This window comes from Nerophis ophidion, linkage group LG01, assembly GCF_033978795.1.
Source record: "Nerophis ophidion isolate RoL-2023_Sa linkage group LG01, RoL_Noph_v1.0, whole genome shotgun sequence".
NCBI lineage: Eukaryota > Metazoa > Chordata > Actinopteri > Syngnathiformes > Syngnathidae > Nerophis > Nerophis ophidion.
In genome coordinates, this window is record NC_084611.1 from 23,526,508 (window position 1) to 23,547,887 (window position 21,380).

A 21,380-nucleotide genomic window follows, 5' to 3' on the forward strand; every position below is an offset into this window, starting at 1 on the left:
CGGGCAGTAAGTCGGACACATTTCCAGTGAGGGTTGGACTCCGCCAAGGCTGCCCTTTGTCACCGATTCATTGAGGGCCACATCGCAGTAATGGCTGCCTACAGAGGGCCATCAACTATTCATGTAAATTAGGCATACAGTTAATAACCTGTGTGGACCCCGACTTAAACAAGTTGAAAAACTTATTCGGGTGTTACCATTTAGTGGTCAATTGTACGGAATATGTACTGTACTGTGCAATCTACTAATAAAAGTATCAATCAATCAATCAATCAAAATCATGATTAATCAAAATTCAAGTGTGATGCATCAGATTTAAAAAGAAGAATATATCACTTGACTGCACTAATGCATAATCACCTCTAAATATTGAACGATTGCCTATGCATCTGATTATTAGATTTTTTTTTATTAGGAGATTGATGAATAACTTGCTTTAAAATCGTAAGTAAAGGTGACAAGCAGATATTGAACTATTTATTTTTACACTTTTTTTTTCTATAAATTACATTAAAGGGGAACATTATCACCAGACCTATGTAAGCGTCAATATATACCTTGATGTTGCAGAAAAAAGACCATATGTTTTTTTAACAGATTTCCAAACTCTAAAAGGGTGAATTTGGCGATTCAAACGCCTTTCAATTGTTTGCTGTCGTAGCAATGACCTTTCACCCGTGACGTTACAATGGGAAGCAATCCACCATTTTCTCAAACACATTACACACACAAGTCAAATCAGCTCAGTTATTTTTTGTTTTTTCGACTGTTTTCCGTACCTTTGGAGACATCATGCCTCGTCGGTGTGTTGTCGGAGGGTGTAACAACACGATCAGGGACGGATTCAAGTTGACTTACGTGGAATTTGCATCGATTAGCATGGTATGCTAATCGATGCTAACATGCTATTTAGGCTAGCCGTATGTACATATTGCATCGTTATGCCTCATTTTTAGCTATATTTGCATCCAGCCTTTCCCTCCACCCTCATTTAATGCCAAACAAACACATACCAATCGACGGATTCAAGTTGCTCCAGGGTCAAAAGATGCGAAAGTCCCTCGTTTGTTCTGCACATTTTACCGACGATAACAGTGTGACAGAGCTGTGTGGATATCCTGCGACACTCAAAGCAGATGCATTTCCAACGAAATCACAAAGGTGAGTTTTGTTGATGTAATTGACTTATGTGCTAATCAGACATATTTGGTCACGGCTGACTGCCAGCTAATCGATGCTAACATGCTATTTAGGCTAGCTGTATGTACATTTGTAGCTATATTTGCATCCAGCCTTTTCCTCCACCCACATTTAATGCCAAACAAACGCTTACCAATCGACGGATTTAAGTTGCTCCAGTGGTAAAAAGATGCAATCGTTGGTTAGAAGGCGATCGCCGAATAGCTTCAATAGCTTTTCGCTCAATAGCTTCAGTTTCTTCTTCAATTTCATTTTCGCTATCTGCCTCCACACTCCAACCATCCGTTTCAATACATGCGTAATCCGTTGAATCGCTTAAGCCACTGAAATCCGAGTCTGAATCCGAGCTAATGTCGCTATATCTTGCTGTTCTAGCCGCCATGTTTGTTTGTATTAGCGTCACTATGTGACGTCACAGGAAAATGGACGGGTGGATTTACAGATAGCGAAAATTAGGCACTTTAAAGCCTTTTTACGGGATATTCCATGATGGGTAAAATTTGGAAAAAAACTTCGAAAAATCAAATAAGCCACTGGGAACTGATTTTTATTGGTTTTAACCCTTCTGAAATTGTGATACTTTTCCCCTTTAAATAGATAATTATACAATATTTGACATGATCAGATAATATTGAAGTTTAAAAGATATGCCCTTTTCTCTATCAAAATTGAAAGAACGAATGCATTTAGTAAAAAAAAAATTAAAATAAAACAACACATTTTTCCAGGCTTTTGCGGGCCAAATAAAATGAGGTAACGGGCCAAATCTGGCCCCCGGGTCTTGAGTTTGACACCTTTGTCTTAGAGTGTGCTTGCTTTGCTACCTGAAGCCAGTTTTTCTTCCTGTCACGACTGTCCCTGAAAGCTTCCTTTAGATGTCAGCAGGCCTAGCAAAAAAAAACCCAAAGTGACCAACGTTATTTAGTCTGCTTTGATAAATTCTGGATTACGGCTCTGCTCTGGCAAATAGGGATAAGATGTCTGAGCTGTAATCCAACAAAACACATGAAGATTGTTATGTAATATTTGTCCTTATTCCGATATTTGGCACACAACTCCTATTTAAGCATGGGAGGGTTTTTTTCTAGGATAGCTGCTGCGCTGTAGTGTGCAAAATTGTAGGACAACTGATATATTTTGTACAAAACTCAAAACCAGTGAAGTTGGCACTTTGTTTAAATCGTAAATAAAAACAGAATACAATGATTTGCAGATCCCTGAATTGACTGCAAAGACAAGATATTTAATGTTCGAACTTTAAAACGTAATTTCTTTTGCAAATAATGCCTTAGAATTGGCAGCACTTTGCAAAAAAGTTGGCACAGGGGCTTTTTTTTTTTTTTTACCACTGTGTTACATGGCCTTTCCTTTTAACAACACTCAGTAAACGTTTGGGAACTGAGGAGACCAATTTTTGAAGCTTTTCAGGTGGAATTCTTTCCCATTCTTGCTTGATGTACAGCTCAAGTTTTTCAACAGTCCGGGGTCTCCGTTGTCCTTTTTTAGGCTTCATATTGTGCCACACATTTTCAATGGGAGACAGGTCTGGACTACAGGCAGGCCAGTATAGTACCAGCACTCTTGTACTTCGAAGCCCCGATGTTGCAACACGTGCAGAATGTGGCTTGGCTGAAATAAGCAGGGGCGTCCATGAAAAAGATGTAGCTTGGATGGCAACATATGTTGCACCAAAACCTGTATGTACCTTTCAGTATTAAAGGTGCCTTCACAGATGTGTAAATTACCCATGCCTTGAGCACTAATACACCCCCATACCATCACAGATGCTGCCTTTTGAACTTTATGCCTAAAATAATCTGAATGGGTCTTTTCCGTTTTGGTCCAGAGAACACAACATCCACAGTTTCCAAAAACAATTTGAAATGTGGATTCATCAGACCACAGAACACTTTTACACTTTGCATCAGTTCATCTTAGATGAGCTCAGGCCCAGCCAAGCTGGCGGTGTTTCTGGGTGTTGTTGATAAATTGCTTTGGCTTTGCATAGTAGGGTTTTAACTTGCACTTACAGATGCAGCGACCAACTGTAGTTACTGACAGTGGTTTTCTGCAGTGTTCCAGAGCCCATGTGGTGATATCCTTTACACACTGATGTCGTTTTTTGATGCAGTACCGCTTGAGGAATCAAATGTCACAAGCAATCAATGTTGGTTTTGGGCCTTGCCAATTACGTGCAGTGATTTCTCCAGATTCTCTGAACCTTCTGATGATATTACGGACCGGAGATGGTGAAATCCTTAAATTCCTTGTAATAGCTGGTCGAAATATGTTGTTTTAAACTGTTTGACCATTTGCTCACACATTTGTTCAAAAAGCGGTGACCCTCGCACCACCCTTGTTTGTGAATGACTCAGCATTTCATGGAAGCTGCTTTTATACCCAACCATGGCTCCCACCTGTTCCCAATAAGCCTGTTCACCTGTGGGATGTTCCAAATAAGTGTTTGATGAGCATTCTTCCATTTTCTCAGTTTTTTTGCCACTAGTGCCAGCTTTTTTGAAACATCTTGCAGGCATCAAATTTCAAATGAGCTAATATTTGCAAAAAATAACAAAGTTTACCAGTTCGAACGTTAAGTATCTTGTCTTTGCAGTCCATTCAATTGAATATAGGTTGAAAAGGATTTGCAAATCATTGTATTCTGTTTCTATTTACCATTTACACAAAGTGTCAACCTCACTGGTTTTGGGTTTTGTATATTAAAGATGTTAAACACTATCCAACATAGGTCCAACATCCACATCTTGGGTTTTTGTTGTAAGTGACAAAGCACCTTGGTGTAATATCTCATAATATATCTTACTAATAATGTAGTAGTTTTAGTTTTCCAATATGCCGAGGGCCTATAAAAACAAAGTCATAAATTGACCCCCGGCTGCACTATTTCCATCTGAGTTAAATTTTTTTAAGAGCATAGCATTCTCTTTTCAACAACAACAAACAAGAACGAGAGAACATTTAAGCGTAACAATCGCAGTCTGTGCCACACAAAATCAGTCAAGTGTTATTTTGGAAACAGTTGTTGTACAAACCCCGTTTCCATATGAGTTGGGAAATTGTGTTGGATGTAAATATAAACGAAATACAATGATTTGCAAATCCTTTTCAACCCATATTCAATTGAATGCACTACAAAGACAAAATATCTGATGTTCAAACTCATAAACTTAGTTTTTTTTTGCAAATAATAACTAACCTAGAATTTCATGGCTGCAACACGTGCCAAAGTAGTTGGGAAAGAGCATGTTCACCACTGTGTTACATCACCTTTTCTTTTAACAACACTCAATAAATGTTTGGGAACTGAGGAAACTAATTGTTGAAGCTTTGAAAGTGGAATTCTTTCCCATTCTTCTTTTATGTAGAGCTTCAGTCGTTCAACAGTCCGGGGTCTGCGCTGTCGTATTTAACGCTTCATAATGCGCCACACATTTTCGATGGGAGACAGGTCTGGACTGCAGGCCGGCCAGGAAAGTATCAGCACTCTTTTCTACGAAGCCACGCTGTTGTACCACTTGTCGTGCTGAAATAACCAGGGGCGTCCATGATAACATTGCTCCAAAACCTGTATGGACCGTTCAGCATTAATGGTGCCTTCACAGATGTGTAAGTTACCCATGCCTTGGGCACTAATACACCCCCATTCCATCACAGATGCTAGCTTTTGAATTTTGTGCCTATAACAATCCGAATGGTTATTATCCTCTTTGTTCTGGAGGAGACCACGTCCTCTGTTTCCAATCATAATTTGAAATCTGGACTCGTCAGACCACAGAACAACTTTCCACTTTGCATCAGTCCATCTTAAGTGAGCTTGGGCCCAGCGAAGGATATTGTTGATAAATGGGTGTGGCTTTGCATAGTAGAGTTTTAACTTGCACTTACAGATGTAGCGACAAACTTTAGTTACTGACAGTGGTTTTATAAAGTGTTCCTGAGCTCATGTGGTGATATCTTTTACACACTGATGTCGGTTTTTGATGCAGTACCGCCTGAGGGATCAAAAGTCTGTAATATCATCGCTCACGTGCAGTGATTTCTCCAGATTCTCTGAACTTTTTGATGATTTTACGTACCGTAGATGGTAAAATCCCTAAATTCCTTGCAATAGCTCGTTGAGAAATGTTGTTCTAAAACTGTTCGACAATTTGCTTACAAAGTGGTGACCCTCACCCCATCCTTGTTTGTGAATTACTTAGCATTTCATGGATGCTGCTTTTATACCCAATCATGGCACCCAACTGTTTCCAATTAGCCTGCACACCTGTAGGATGTTCCATATAAGTGTTTGATGAGCATTCCTCAACTTTATCAGTATTTATTTCCGCCTTTCCCAACTTCTTTGTCACTTGTTGCTGGCATCAAATTCTAAAGTTAAGGATTATTTGCAAAAAAAAAAGTTTATCAGTTTGAACATCAAATATGTTGTCTTTGAAGCATATTCAACCGTTTATATTTACATTTAACATAATTTCCCAACTCATATGAAAACGGGGTTTGTAATTCAAGGTGTTTGTTCATCAAAGTGTTATCCTGTAGCCAACAAGAGTCCATTGTGCCTGAGGAGGCGGGGCTAGAAGTGGTCCTCTAATTACATGCTGTCAGAATAGCATTATCAAAGAGGCCAGCACATGGCCAAGGGAAGACGTGAAAAAGAGGCCAAGGGGGAGGTGGCTGCTCACGTTGCTCAGCATCCATGGATATGGCGCATCCTCCCCCTCTATTTATCTCCATCGCCACTCTTTATGGGCCCACCATCTGTGAGGAACTAGTCAGAGTGATGAACAAACCACGAGAATGTTTGGGAGACAGAACTGTTTTGAAACAGGCCGTCAATGGAGTGTACATTAGGTCTGTGTCAAGTGGAAATACATGACTTATGTTGTATAGGACAAGTGATATCGCCAACTATTGGCCTGGCATGCATATTACAGTGACTTCTACTACTCTGTCATTGTTATCTTTAACAGAAGTCTTCCATATTTTATATGCCTTGCAACTAGGGATGGATTCAGTACTTGTAGGCTCTGACCGAATTCCGTCAGTAACACCAGGTGTCAATTCATGTAAAAATGAAACGGTGCTATATTGTGATACCTTTGTTGCCCGTGACGTCACTGAGCGGACTCATTCAAACTGCCCCTTGGTAATGTTGCAATTTTCCAGGCCAACAACGCAAGTATGCCGATAAGAAACGCTCAAACATAAAGTAAGGCTTTACTTTTCCAGAATACGCAAGCTTGATGCTAATTTACATTGGATTTGACATAAACATGCTACTGATTAGCATTAGCGATTTTATACGGTGATTTCAATACTGTCAAAATTGGTTATAAAAACAAGAAGTAGGATGCATGTTATAATCAAACAGCATGTGTATAATAATTGCAATAATTACAGTATAAACACTTTGTAGGGTTTAACAAAAGACTATGGTCTGATTAATGGCAAAGTCTACTTCCTAGCTAGGCAACACAACGTCAAGGTTTCTTCAATGGTACCCGGATGTAAAAAAACAGGTCAAAAGTGGTAAACGAATGGCTAAATCAGGCTAGAATTAAGGTTTTAGAATGGCCTTCCCAAAGTCCTGACTTAAACGTGTGGACAATGCTGAAGAAACAAGTCCGTGTCAGAAAACCAACAAATTTAGCTGATACAACACCAATTTTGTCAAGAGGAGTGGTCAAAAATTCAAGCAGTAGTTTGTGGATGGCTACCAAAAGCGCTTTATTGCAGTGAAATTTGCCAAAGGACATGTAACCAATTATTAACATTGCTGTATGTATACTTTTGACCCAGCAGATTTGCTCACATTCTAAGTAAACCCATAATGAATTCATAAAAGAACCAAACTTTATGAATGTTTTTTGTGACCAACAAGTATGTGGTCACAAAATTAAACATGTATGTATATATATATATATATATATATATATATATATATATATATATATATATATATATATATATATATATATATATATATATATATGTATATATATATATATATATATATATATATATATATATATATATGTGTGTATATGTATGAAATACTTAACTTTCAGTGAATTCTAGCTATATATATTTATTTTATTATATATATATATAAATAAAAGAAATAGTTGAATTTCAGACGGCACCTATCAAATACAGAGTAATAAAAAACACAGTTGTTCTACTAACTGTACTGTGCTTGCTTGTTACTTAAAAAACAACAACAACACTTACCTTTCACTATTTGAGTAACGTCACTTCAGAGTTTCCAGAAGATGGCGCCAGTATGTGCTTTGCCCTGCCGTCTCTCGCTGTCAGCTCTGTTCTTTTTTTGTGTTGTTTGCGTCTATTTTTGTCTCTGTCAGCTCACTGCTTGTGTATGATCGCCAAACAATGTTGGATCTTTGCCCCTCTCCCACTGATATGATCAACTTCGACGTTGGTTTTTCGACATCCCAGTCAGCTTTTTCACCTGGCCGGATTCCTGCCTTCCTTTCCCGCCTCGTGGCTCCTCTCCCCCGCCACCTGCGGGCTGTGTGTCGGGCCACACCTGGATTAGCTGCGCCCTTGGACGTGTTGGCCCCCGCCACGTACGGTTTGTGAAGGCAAGATCTTTGACAAACAAAACGTTTATCCTGAAAGATTTCTTCACTTCCCGCGGACTTGACTTCCTCTGTGTGACGGAAACATGGCTGAGAGCCAGTGAGTCCGCCCCTCTTAATGAACTTCTGCCTCCGGATAGTTCCTACTTTAATTCTCTGCGGTCGTCCAGTCAAAAAGGAGGAGGATTAGCAGTCGTTTTTAAAAATGACTTTAAATGCCGTCAGATCCGCTTGCAATCCTCCCTTTCAAGTTTCGAACTGTGCATGTTTGAGTTGGAGGGGGCGTGGCCTCCGGCTCCAGCTGAATTTCGGGAGAAAATTTCTTCCGTTAGGTTTTCGGGAGGGGCGCTGAATTTCGGGTGTCTCCCGGAAAATCCGGGAGGGTTGACAAGTATGGACTAAAGTACTCACCAGTAGCCCGGAGTATATTCCAAGCATTATTACCACTACATGATGGCCAAAATGTGGAAATACTTTATCACATCCTGTGTAATTAGCTTGGGTTTTAGTGCTGAAACCACAGACGTGTGTTGTTCTGCAGAAACTTGACAGTTGTAGCTACACTGTTAGCATTTTGTGTTACCAGCCTCTGGTCTTCAGGCCAGGGTCTTCTAAAGATCCCAAAAACTTGTTTCAAAACCCGTGGAGACCTGGCGTTCCAGGCTATAACTCCCAGACTCTGGAACAATTTTCACCAGTCCCTCTGTGATCCTGACTGTGTTGAAACTTTTCAGAAACATTTGAAAACTTCTCTTTTTAGTAAAACTTTTAGTTAATGCACCTTTTAACTATCTTTTTGAATCCCCTTTGTGGTGTTTTTATGATGTTGCCCCTGTTCTTTTAATTGGATTGTTGTTTTACGTCACCTATGGTTTCAAAACTGTCTTACTGATGTTTGTTTGTTATCGCTCACGTTAAAGTCTCACCAATGGGGAGATGTGTTATTGATGAGGAAGGAGTTGAAGATGAAGTGCATTAAAAAGTCATTCTGACCAAAGTTAACTCGGATTTTTGTTGTAAGAACTGAGGCAACTCAGCATCTTCATGAGATTGATCCCATTTGGAATAAGAGTCAATTTTGACTGCTGTGCTTTTTTGAGCCTTATTTCCTCCAAAGCCATGCTGAGTAAATGAGTGTTGAAACAAGTTGATGGCTGCCTGTTGAGCTCTGGGTCAGCGCCCATGTCTCGCTCTTCAATTATTACAACGTCACATTGTTTATTTTGGAGACCTTTTGAGGTCATGTTTGCTCTGCAGTTAATCGTACAATTGTTGTACAAGAACAACTAAGTGGAAGTAAGCTGCAGACGGAAGAGACTAATTAAATAATTTGAAATCTCCTAATCATTTAAGACCAATACGGCAAATATTGGCTTGTGTGTGCCTCTGAAATGTTCGTGTGCGTGTGTGTGTGTGTTCTTGTATTCTTACTCTTCTGGAGACATTGACAAGAAAAAGTACCTTCCATAAGAGAACCAGTGAACAAGTTAGGACCGAAATCATGGTCCCATTCCGGAAATCCGTTGCATCTATTAGAGAATATCTCATTTGCACACCTGGTGGTGAAATCTACCAATATTAGGGTGGTCCAAAAAAGGAGGGATTTTTCAAATTGACTTTGTCATTTTTAAAAGTGCTCCCCCTTTGGTCAACATATCAAATAACAAGTGTGTGTAAAAAAAAATTAAGTGCATCCTCTCTGGCCAACATATGTGTGTAAGAAATTGAAATGCACCCCCTTTGGCCAGAAGGAACTATAAAAAAAAGAAATAACTTGAAGATCAAAAACAAATTACAAACAAAAAATAAAAAAATAAACAACTAAAAGCAGTCTTTTTCTCACAATGTGTCAACTTTTTTTCTTATAAAACTGGGAACAAGTTCTCATATTCTTTCTATTTCTGTAATATTGCAATATTTTCTCGTAAAATTATTACTTTTTTATGTCAAATTATTACTTTTTAATTCAAAATGGTGACATTTGTCTAATAAAATTCTGACGTTTACCACAATATTGCCAATTTTCCTGTTGTTCTTGTAAATTTGTAAAAATTTTAAGTAAAATTATGACTTTTCGTAATTTTACCAGGTAAGATTCCGATTATTGTTATAACATTGCCAACATTTTTAAGTTTCCTTTTAAAATTGTGACATTGTTGAGTAAAATTTTCCTAAAATTGTCAAAATGTTAAGCTTTTCTTGTAAAATTGCGACTGCTATTGAGTAGAATTGCAACTTCTATCATAATATTGCACAAATGTTCAGTTTGTCTTGTAAATTTTTGACTTGCGTTGAGTAAAATGACGACTTTTATTATAATACTGCCAAAACTCAAAGTTTTTCTTGTGAAATTGTGACATTTTTCTTGTGAAATAAATTTTTCACAACAAGCTTTTTTATATTTGCATAGTATGTATATACTATTAATGTTGTAAATACAAATCTTTATATACAGTGGGGCAAGTTGTGCAAGTTCTCCCACTTAAAATGATGACAGGTCCGTAATTTTCATCATAGGTACACTTCAACTGTGAGAGACAGAATGTGAAAAAAAAAATCCAGGAGTTCACATTGTTGGGATTTTAAAGAATTTATTTAAAAGAATTTATCGTGAGGTTTTGGCTCAAAAGCTCACGATACATGGCCCCATTCATTCTTTCCTTAACACGGATCAATCGTCCTGTCCCCTTACCAGAAAAACAGCCCCAAAGCATTATGTTTCCACCCCCATGCTTCACAGTAGTTATGGTGTTCTTGGGATGCAACTCAGTATTCTTCTTCCTCCAAACACGACGAGTTGAGTTTATACCAAAAAGTTCTATTTTGGTTTCATCTGACCACATGACATTCTCCCAAACCTCTGCTGTATCATCCATGTATCCATTTTGGTATAAACTCAACTTGTAATGATCATTTATCAGTATTAGGCCCTCAGCCGTAAACGTTTGGACAACCCTGGATTAAACCAAAACACACGACAGCTGAAGTCTAAAATGACATGCTTAACAGTAAACAGAGCTCTGCAGTAAAAAAAAAAAGAAAAAATCAATCGAGTTGCGAGTGAAATGACTTCCTCCTGTGGTGTGGAGCGGTACTACATGCTCCATGCTGGAACGTGGCATCCTAATAGGGTGTGCCTGCTGCTAGAGCTTGCTTTTTTTCTTAAAAAAGAGTTACACTGCCCACATCTTTTGCACACACATCTGGAAGCAATTGCCTGCAAGCTCAATTGCCAATCGCCTCCCTTTACGCTCCTAAAGAAAAGGGCAGAGTCAACATGGCTTCCTTCACATGGTTTTAATTACTGGCTAAACTGAAGTAGCAGTATTCTATACCATATGACCACAAGGTTCAAAACAGCAAATCATATCTATTTGCCGCTGTACACTTGTTCAATGGCTCCTGATCAGCATTATCTCAAAATTTGCATCAGAGTTCTTTTTTTTTGTTTGTTTGATAACTTGTAAACAACCTTCCAGCAGCTCTCTATGCATTTTTACAGGTAACCATGGCATGTAAGTGACAGGAAGACAAGCTCTGACTGGGTAAATCTCCATTTGTTTTTACATATTTTGGCTCAGGAAAACTCTTAGATCTGGGTCGATATTGCAGTTGTATGTTAAGAATAGCTGAAGATGCACTGTGTAGTCCCTCCCGATCGCGCCAAGTCAACAAATTCCCGCAAATAATGAGCGGCTTTGCAACTTCTACCAAAGCCTGTAACTTCACCGCACGTTTTGACCAATCATCGTCATATTCGCCTATGGAATCTGTCTCTGAGCAGAGTTCAAACGCGCACGTCAGCTGTTTAATTAAAACTTATGTTTGTTTCTTGTGTACAACTAGCAACAACAGCAACATGTAACAATATATCAACTATTGCTCAAACGGCACATTTGTCATTCTTCCGCGTAGCTCAGACCTATTTCTGGTTCCTGTCTACAGCCCTAAGCCTTCTGGGTAATGCAGTACTTTAACATTTTATTTCTAGGTTACATGTATTTATACATTTATTTTTGCTTTATTTATCCAGGGTGCGGCAGTTAAGAACATATTCCCATTTGCAACGCTGAAAGAGGCAGCATTTACATGAACGAGATGTTGAAGTGTGATGATAATTTGTCATCGTCTCTCATTTACAAGCCAAAAATATTGTTATAGATTGCTCCCAACAATTCACAAATGCTCTTAAAGTGCGGTGGTAAACTTTTTGGAGCGTTAATGAATGCCTCAGATAGACAAACACTTTACAAGTGCAAAACATACACGGAGAATGTCTGCAACTTGTAGACGACAGAGCAGACAGCGGACAATAGGGAAGTCTTTAGTGGTGTATCTTTCTTTAAATATAATGAATTATTACTGTAATTAGTTACAATTATTAAAAAGTACAGTATCAATCAATCAATCAATCAATCAATGTTTATTTATATAGCCCTAAATCACAAGTGCCTCAAAGGGCTGCACAAACCACAACGACATCCTCGGTAGGGCCAACATAAGGGCAAGGAAAAACTCACCCCAGTGGGACGTCGACCATGATGACTATGAGAAACCTTGGATAGGACCACACACCCCCCGTCCTAGGGGACCGAAAGCAATGGATGTCGAGCGGATTTAACATGATATTGTGAAAGTCCAATCCACAGTGGATCTAACGTAACCGTGAGAATCAAGTCCAAAGTGGATCCAATATAGTAGCGAGAGTCCCATTCAAAGTGGAGCCAGCAGGGAACCATCCCAAGCGGAGGCGGATCAGCAGCGCAGAGATGTCCCTAACCGATGCATAGGTGAGCGGTTCATCATGGGTCCTGACTCTGGACGACCGGTCCATCCTGGGTCCCGACTCTGGACAGCCAGTACTTCATCCATGGCCACCGGACCGGACGCCCTCCACAAGGGAGGGGGGGGACATACGAGAAAAAGAAAAGAAACAGCAGATCAACTGGTCTAAAAAGGGGGTCTATTTAAAGACTAGAGTGTACAAATAAGTTTTAAGATGAGACTTAAATGCTTTTACTGAGGTAGCATCTCGAACGGGCATTCCAGACTACTGGAGCCCGAACAGAGAACGCTCTATAGCCCGCAGACTTTTATCAATCAATCAATGTTTATTTATATAGCCCCAAATCACAAATGTCTCAAAGGACTGCACAAATCATTACGACTACAACATCCTCGGAAGAACCCACAAAAGGGCAAGGAAAACTCACACCCAGTGGGCAGGGAGAATTCACATCCAGTGGGACGCCAGTGACAATGCTGACTATGAGAAACCTTGGAGAGGACCTCAGATGTGGGCAACCCCCCCTCTCTAGGGGACCGAAAGCAATGGATGTCGAGCGGGTCCAACATGATACTGTGAAAGTTCAATCCATAGTGGCTCCAACACAGCCGCGAGAGTTCAGTTCAAGCGGATCCAAGACAGCAGCGAGAGTCCCGTCCACAGGAAACCATCTCAAGCGGATCAGCAGCGCAGAGACGTCCCCAACCTATACAGGCGAGCGGTCCATCCTGGGTCCCGACGAGCGGTCCATCCTGGGTCTCGACTCTGGACAGCCAGTACTTTATCCATGGTGATCGGACCGGACCCCCTCCACAAGGGAGGGGGGGACATAGGAGAAAGAAAAGAAGCGGCAGATCAACTGGTCTAAAAAGGAGGTCTATTTAAAGCCTAGAGTATACAGATGAGTTTTAAGGTGAGACTTAAATGCTTCTACTGAGGTAGCATCTCGAACTGTTACCGGGAGGGCATTCCAGAGTACTGGAGCCCGAACGGAAAACGCTCTATAGCCCGCAGACTTTTTTTGGGCTCTAGGAATCACTAATAAGCCGGAGTCTTTTGAACGCAGATTTCTTGCCGGGACATACCGTACAATATAATCGGCAAGATAGGCTGGAGCTAGACCGTGTAGTATTTTATATGTAAGTAGTAAAACCTTAAAGTCACATCTTAAGTGCACAGGAAGCCAGTGCAGGTGAGCCAGTACAGGCGTAATGTGATCAAACTTTCTTGTTCTTGTCAAAAGTCTAGCAGCCGCATTTTGTACCAACTGTAATCTTTTAATGCTAGACATGGGGAGACCCGAAAATAATACGTTACAGTATTACCGGTTGGACGTGCACTCAACACTTTCCTAGGGAGGCGTCCGGGTGGCATCCTAACCAGATGCCCGAACTACCTCATCTGGCTCCTCTCGAAGTGGAGGATCATGGGCTTTACTTTGAGTTCCTCCCGGATGGCAGAGCTTCTCACCCTATCTCTAAGGGAGAGCCCTGCCACCCGGCGGAAGAAACTCACTTCAGCCGCTTGTACCCGTGATCTTATCCTTTCGGTCATGACCCAAAGCTCATGACCATAGGTGAGGATGGGAACGTAGATCGACCGGTAAATTGAGAGCTTTGCCTTCCGGCTTAGCTCCTTCTTTACCACAACGGATCGGTACAACGTCCGCATTACTGAAGACGCCGCACCGATCCGCCTGTCGATCTCACGATCCACTTTTCCCTCACTCGTGAATAAGACTCCTGGGTACTTGAACTCCTCCACTTGGAGATGGCACTCCACCCTTTTTCCGGGAGAGAACCATGGACTCGGACTTGGAGGTGCTGATTCTCATTCCGGTCGCTTCACACTCGGCTGCGAACCGATCCAGTGAGAGCTGAAGATCCCGGCCAGATGAAGCCATCAGGACCACATCATCTGCAAAAAGCAGAGACCTGATCCCACTGCCACCAAACCGGAACCCCTCAACACCTTGACTGCGCCTACAAATTCTGTCAATAAAAGTTATGAACAGAATCGGTGAAAAAGGGCAGCCTTGGTGGAGTCCAACCTTCACTGGAAACGTGTCCAAAAAGACATGACAAAAACTGAAAATTCCTTGAGAGACTGTGACTGTGGTATTTTTTTTTTATAGGTTTGGTATTTTTTATCCAACTATTCAGTTGCTGTCTTATATTCAAGACGACTTTGTGGTGGATTGTGATGTTGTTCTTTCTGCACGTCCATACTTGCTGCATGAGGAGATGTTTGTGTTTGTTGACTTTCAAAAGGGCCTCTCTCTCTCTCCCTCTCTCTCTCTCTCTCTCTCTCTCTCTCTCTCTCTCTCTGTCTCTCTCTCTCTCTCTCTTTCTCTCCCTGCTCAGACAGGTTCTCTCACTTTTCAGCACAGCAGCTCAGCCTGGGGAAGGTTTGGATTTCTCAGCTGGCTGCTGGTGATACGGGGTGGGGGCAGCAAGGCAGATGTGAAATGAATGAAGTTCTTTTAGGACCTTTCTCCCAACTTCATCCCTCCCCGTTTCCTCCCACAAATTGGCACCTCTGGCTCCGCTTGCCTCGCTTTCTGTTTTCCCTACATGTGAATTCCTGCGTACCTGTCTCGACAAGGACACACGCAGCCCTTCAGGGCACAGCAAAAGGACTCAAACAGGAGGATATTTTGTTTTTGTTGTTGTGCTTGCCCTGTCGCTGGAATATTCTTGAAGTTTGGGGGAGTTGTCGACACGTTGGCCTTGCTGCTGTGGTGTAGTTTTAGGATGGATGCCATCATGCTGCAGGAGAAACTGGTTGAACGTCTCCTGTGCCCGCGAGTGAGAACGGCTAGACAGAAGGTAAAAAAAAAAAAGATAATGGAAAACTTCCAGTAGGTTGCTTAAGTCAGTGTTTTTCAAACACTTTGCCGTGAAATACAGTCTGGTGTGCCTTGGGAAATGATCTAATTTCACCTATTTCAGTTAAAAATGTTTTTCGCAAACCAGTAATTATAGTCCGCAAATAATGTGCCTTTGTTGAGTGTCGGTGCTGTCTAGAGCTCGGCAGAGTAACCGTGTAATACTCTTCCATATCAGTAGGTGGCAGCCGATAGCTAATTGCTTTGTAGATGTCAGGAACATGGTTTGTCATGATCACAATATGCAGGCTACAGTGGGAGGCAGCGTGCAGGTAAAAACGTAGCTAATGCTTAACCCAAAAATAAACAAAAGGCTAGTGCTGCTAAGAAAAGGCATTGAAACTTAGGGATGGCTATGCAAAACAAAACTAAAACTGAACTGGCTGCAAAGTAAACAAAAACAGAAAACTGGACTACATGGAAGACTGTGGAGCAGATGGCGTCCGCAAAGTACATCCGAACATGCCACGACAATCAACAATGTCCCTGCTAAAAAGGATGGCATCCGCACAACTAAAATAGTCTTGAGTGCAAAGCAGGTGAGGGGGAATAGGGTTCAAGGAAGACATGAAACAACAAAATGAGAAAAGCCCCCAAAATAGGAGCACAAGACAGGAACTAAAACACTACACACAGGAAAACAGCAAACAACTCAAAATAAGTCAGGGCGCTATGTGACAGGTGGTGACATTACATCTACCTTGAGACAAGAGCTATAGTGATGCATGCTTGTTTATGGTTTAAATTCATATCCAACAATTGCGAAAACGACATTTTATTGTCAATATCGGCTGCTGAGTTTCATTTTTTGATGTTTTCAAATGGTAGTGTGGGCTTCACGTGGCAGAGGGGTTAGTGCATCTGCCTCACAATACGAAGTTCCTGCAGTCCTGGGTTCAAATCCAGGCTCGGGATCTTTCTGTGTGGAGTTTGCATGTTCTCCCCGTGAATGCGTGGGTTCCCTCCGGGTACTCCGGCTTCCTCCCACTTCCAAAGACATGCACCTGGGGATAGGTTGATTGGCAACAGTAAATTGGCCCTAGTGCGTGAATGTGAGTGTGAATGTTGTCTGTCTATCTGTGTTGGCCCTGCGATGAGGTGGCGACTTGTCCAGGGTGTACCCCGCCTTCCGCCCAATTGTAGCTGAGATAGGCTCCAGCGCCCCCCGCGACCCCAAAAGGGAATAAGCGTTAGAAAATGGATGGAAATGGTAGTGTGCTTCGGGATTTTTTCAATGAAAAAAATGTGCCTTGGCTCAGAAAAGGTTGAAAAACACTGGCCTATGTGGCGCTGTTTTGTCTAATCAGCACCAATGCAGAAAGGAGGGGATGAAGTTGTACAAGTAATTTTCCACCTTTGAAATCGTGACCACATGTGGGTAAGGGTGTTCCACAGGGTCCCTTACTAATACCGCTCTGTTGTGTTGAAGGCAAATTGTGAATATTGGACTATTACTGTATTGACGACCTCGCCTTTTAAAAACAGGCGTCTGGAAAAATTATTTTCAAGATAAAACAAAAGACATTTCTAACAATATTTCTAAGATATAAGCCAACATTTTTCTTGGGAAATCATATTTTTATGTCGATACATTTCTCCCGTCCGAAGGCAAAACCTAGTAACTCACTTCTAGCTAATTTTGAGAAAACAAATCTATCTATCTTGATGCTGTCTTACAAAGATCTATAAAGTCATCAAAGGTATAGATGTTTTCTTGAGCTTTCATTTTCTTGCCGATTGAGCCATGGATTGAATCTACTTTCATGAACGTGTGCCCTTTCCCTAGATATTTTATCACAATCTCGGATGGGCCCCATTCTGCGTTTGCACATTGGGCAAGAGCGGTGTACAGCGTCCAGTTTTTATTTTGACCTCCACAGTTATCTGCCCAAAAGAGTATGCAAGGGGAAGAATCAAGAACAATACATTTAATGAAGGTGCTTGCAATGTCCTGGGCCAATCTTCCAAATATCCCCTCGTGCCATAATATCACATAATCAGGTTGACCGTCGGCCCCCATTCGTGCAAATGTCTCATTAAAGACAATAAGGCGACTGACAAAGAAGCTTCGATTGGTCCCTTGAGATACTAGGTTTTTCTGTTGTATCTACGCGGTTATATGGTAGTTGCTAGGTCCTGCCATGCGCGTAACAGCTTACCTACGGAACAAATTACAATATCGCATACACTAATGTAAAGCATATCACCTAGGAACTCCAAAATTATTATCAGCTCAGTTTTGACCAAAATTGAGTTACTGGGTTTTGGCTTGGACGGGAGACTTGTTTTATACCACAAGACATTGGCACTGACTTCATCATGATGTCTCATTAGTGTTGTCACGATACCAATATTTTGGTACTGGTACCAAAATGATATTTCAACACTTCTCGGTACTTTTTGATGAAAGTACCGAGAAGTGTTGAAATATCATTTCTAAATAAAGGGTACTGTCATGCCAAATTTCTTCTCCCCTACAAAAACCTTCCCCCCGGAAGACATTTGGCGTGACAGCCCCTCTAATGCCTAAAGGACCCCAATGAGGGTGGAAGGACCTTAATGCAGCCCACACAGCTGCCTGTTTTAAAAGCATTATAATTGGCTGATTATCATTGGTGAAAAATAACGGTGAGGAAAAAATAATTAGCATTCCAGCATGCTAACCTTTGAAGCTATTTTTGCTTCGCAAATTTTGCAGCTGTAACCCTTAAGAGTCATATAACTTGGTATTATCACGCCCTCATTTGGGTCCTTCAGGCATCAGAGGGGCTGTCACGCCAAATGTCTTCCGGGGGGAAGGTTTTTGTAGAGGGGAAGAAATTTGGCGTGACAACACCACAAAAAATTGCATTACTGTCTTTATTTTAACAAAAAATCTTGCGGTACATTAGACATACGTCTCTTATTGCAAGTTTTTCCTTAAATAAAATAGTGAACATACAAGGCAACTCTTTTTTTAAACAAAAGAAGATGTTGAGACGCCCAAAAATATCGACGTAATCATAGTAGTGTCGACTAGATACGCTTCTGTACCTGGTATCATTACAGTGGATGTTAGGTGTTGAGCCACCGATGGCTTTTGTTTAAATCTTGACACCAGTGAGCTACGGTGTGTAGTGAAGCATGTTTAGCTATTCCTCGTCCTGCAGGGATGATACTTGTAAGAAACTCACTTTATTTTTAGCCATGGTGAGGATTAGTGATTTGGAAGTAGCTAAAATACTGTCGACTGAGGCTGTACTTTAGACGCTAGGTAGCTAGCCATGTTTTAAAGCCCTTCTTCCTGAGGCCGTTTCAGTGTTTATCGTTACTTTTTGAGCCAAAATGCGTTCATTCTCCCTTTTCTGTCTACACACTGTGTCTGCTTCTAAGTACGCCGTGATTGCGCGCTGCCGAACATGCTACTCTGTTCGTAAACCAGCAATGACACAACTTGACGACGACAGCGGTGCGGGGGAGGGGGGACCGGTATCTTTCAGAGGCTGTATAGTACTGAATATGATTCATTACTATCGCGGTACTATACTAATACCGGTATACCGTACAACCCTATGTCTCATTATCTATTATTTCAGTAATCTCTTATTGTCTCGCATTTACAAGGAAGATTATTTCTGGTAAATGCTCTTAACAGTTCACAAATGCTCTTAAAGTGCGGGGGTGAATGTGTTAAAAATTAGCGCTGACAAAGGTTACACGATAGTAGCGTGTTAACCATAAGTTCCCTTAGCGGCGCTATTTTTTTTTAACGCATGATTAACGATCATCCTGACTCCTTTTTGACTCCCGGTCCATTCTGTAGGCGTGGGCAAACATGTCATTCTGTTAGTGTTGAGGCACGAGCTCAGAAATAGCGAGCAGAAGTGCAAAAAGAAAAGGATACATTATGAAAATCTCCCATCAAAAGTCATGGCAAAACTATTTTATCGTCATGGCGCGATTTGCCGCTTGTAGGGAGGAGGAGCTTCACTTCCGTGTTTACATTACAGTTGAGTGCATTGATCACATAAAACGTAGATTCTTGCAGAATCAGAATCATTTTTATTCGTCCGTTCCAACATGTACAAGACACATCAGAACTGAAATTACATTTTCGGAACAGTCCCGCTAAGAGCAGACATATGTTCCCGGGGGGGGACAAGACGAGACCGCCGACGGATCAGTCGGTTACAGCGCTCCTTAAAAAGATAAGAAAAGGGTGACATTAGGAGAGGTGGGGGGTAAAACAAATATCAGTCCAAGGCTAGACCCTCAGCAGAAGTCTAGCCTGAGTCCAAGGAAAAAACCTCACATAGCATGGCACACATTAAACATACATATATCACACCAACTTGCAACAGAGGGAGGGGTGGGTTTGCGCAGGCCCGCTGTTCGCTCTGTAGCGCCGCTCAGCCATCCACAACCCCGGAGGAGATAAGCGGTGGTGAGGGTGTAGATTCAAGGGTCGGGGTCATGTGTGTGCGTGTATGCCCAATTAACTCGGGAGAGGTGGTGAGTGTTTTTGTATGGCTGAGGCCAATAAAGTTCGGCTACAAATGTTGACAAAAAGGGAGGTCAAAAGCGTCTATCTTTGAGGAGTCTTTGGGAGATTTCCTTCAGAACAGCCTGTACCATGACAAGTCCATTCAGGGAGTCCAAATCGTAGATAAAAAGTTGTTTTCCTTGACTTATCTTCTCTGTTGTCCATGCTGAATCTCTTTCAGTTCCAATTAATTATTCCTTCTCTGCAAACTTTTCCAAGATGAGATCCATTTTGCAATTCAACTCAGAAATCGCACAAGTCTGTGTTCCCACAGCTCGACCCAATCCTTCCATTGCGTTGGGCTCCTTGAGTGGCTGCCATCGTCTTCGCCCGTGATCACAGCTCCAAATAGGTAGATGTCTTCGACGTCCTCGATGGAAAGAGCTGAGAGGCACATGATCCTACATGAGTTCCAGGAGTCCCGCACGTAACCCGCAGCGATGGTTCCATCAGGGCAGCCAGGCTCCCCCGAACCTCTTTTTCTTGTCGAAAAGACTGTGTCAATAGCGTCAAGAGTCCAGCTGATCATATTCATATTGAAATTTGGATTAGAGAACAGCGCAAAGAAAGAGGCTTTTAAAAAGTTCAGACAAGGACAAAGACAAAGAGAGCAAGCAGGGAAGGAGGGAACGGAGAATGCGACCGCCCTCACCAGAGTAAGATGGAATAAAAGCTCATCGGTAAAAATGACGGGAGCGATGAAGTCAAGAGTCACTTTTTAATCGGAGACTTTGGTAAAGACATCTTTTCTCATACCAATCACATATTTCCAGCGTCCCAATAATAGCGCAACACGTCGCATCTGTTCTTACTATTATAACAGAATGAAAAATGATCTTCCATTACGATCGTATTTTGTCAAAGATGTTTTTTGTAATGCAATCTGATATTTCTACCTAAATAAATATTTTGTGGCAGATTGAAGTAAAGTGTGCACTGTCATATGACATGTTCTGATTGATAGTCCGCAATTACAGAATGTTTAGCAGACTAAATAGTACATTTTATTAATAAATAGAGAAGGTTAAAACATTGTCATGCAAATATATAAATACTATTAAAGGCCTACTGAAACCCACTACTACCGACCACGCAGTCTGATAGTTTATACATCAATGATGAAATATTAACTTTGCAACACATGCCAATACGGCCTTTTTAGTTTACTAAATTGCAATTTTACATTTTCCGGAAGTTTCCTGTTGAAAACGTTGCGGAATGATGACATGTACGCGTGACGTCACGGACTGTAAGGAAATATTAGCGCTGCGCACACACACAGCTAAAAGTCGTCTGCTTTAACCGAATAATTACACAGTATTCTGGACATCTGTGTTGCTGAATCTTTTGCAATTTGTTCAATTA

General features: G+C 41.2%; 1 protein-coding gene across 3 annotated transcripts in view; it reads left to right on the plus strand.

The window, feature by feature from the left end:
- Nucleotides 1-21,380, plus strand: part of septin5a (septin 5a) — a 65,455-nt gene that overhangs the window by 13,935 nt on the left and 30,140 nt on the right. For 2 of the 3 annotated variants that reach the window (XM_061898886.1, XM_061898868.1), the window contains exon 1: nucleotides 14,973-15,434. The exons of the other annotated variant lie outside the window; for it this stretch is intronic. Coding sequence is in view for 1 of the 2 variants with exons in the window: in XM_061898868.1 (XP_061754852.1) it covers nucleotides 15,360-15,434 (75 nt within the window). In the remaining variant the exon portion in view is untranslated. Of the gene's footprint in view, nucleotides 1-14,972; nucleotides 15,435-21,380 lie in introns of those variants that run through there. 3 annotated transcript variants of the gene reach the window in all.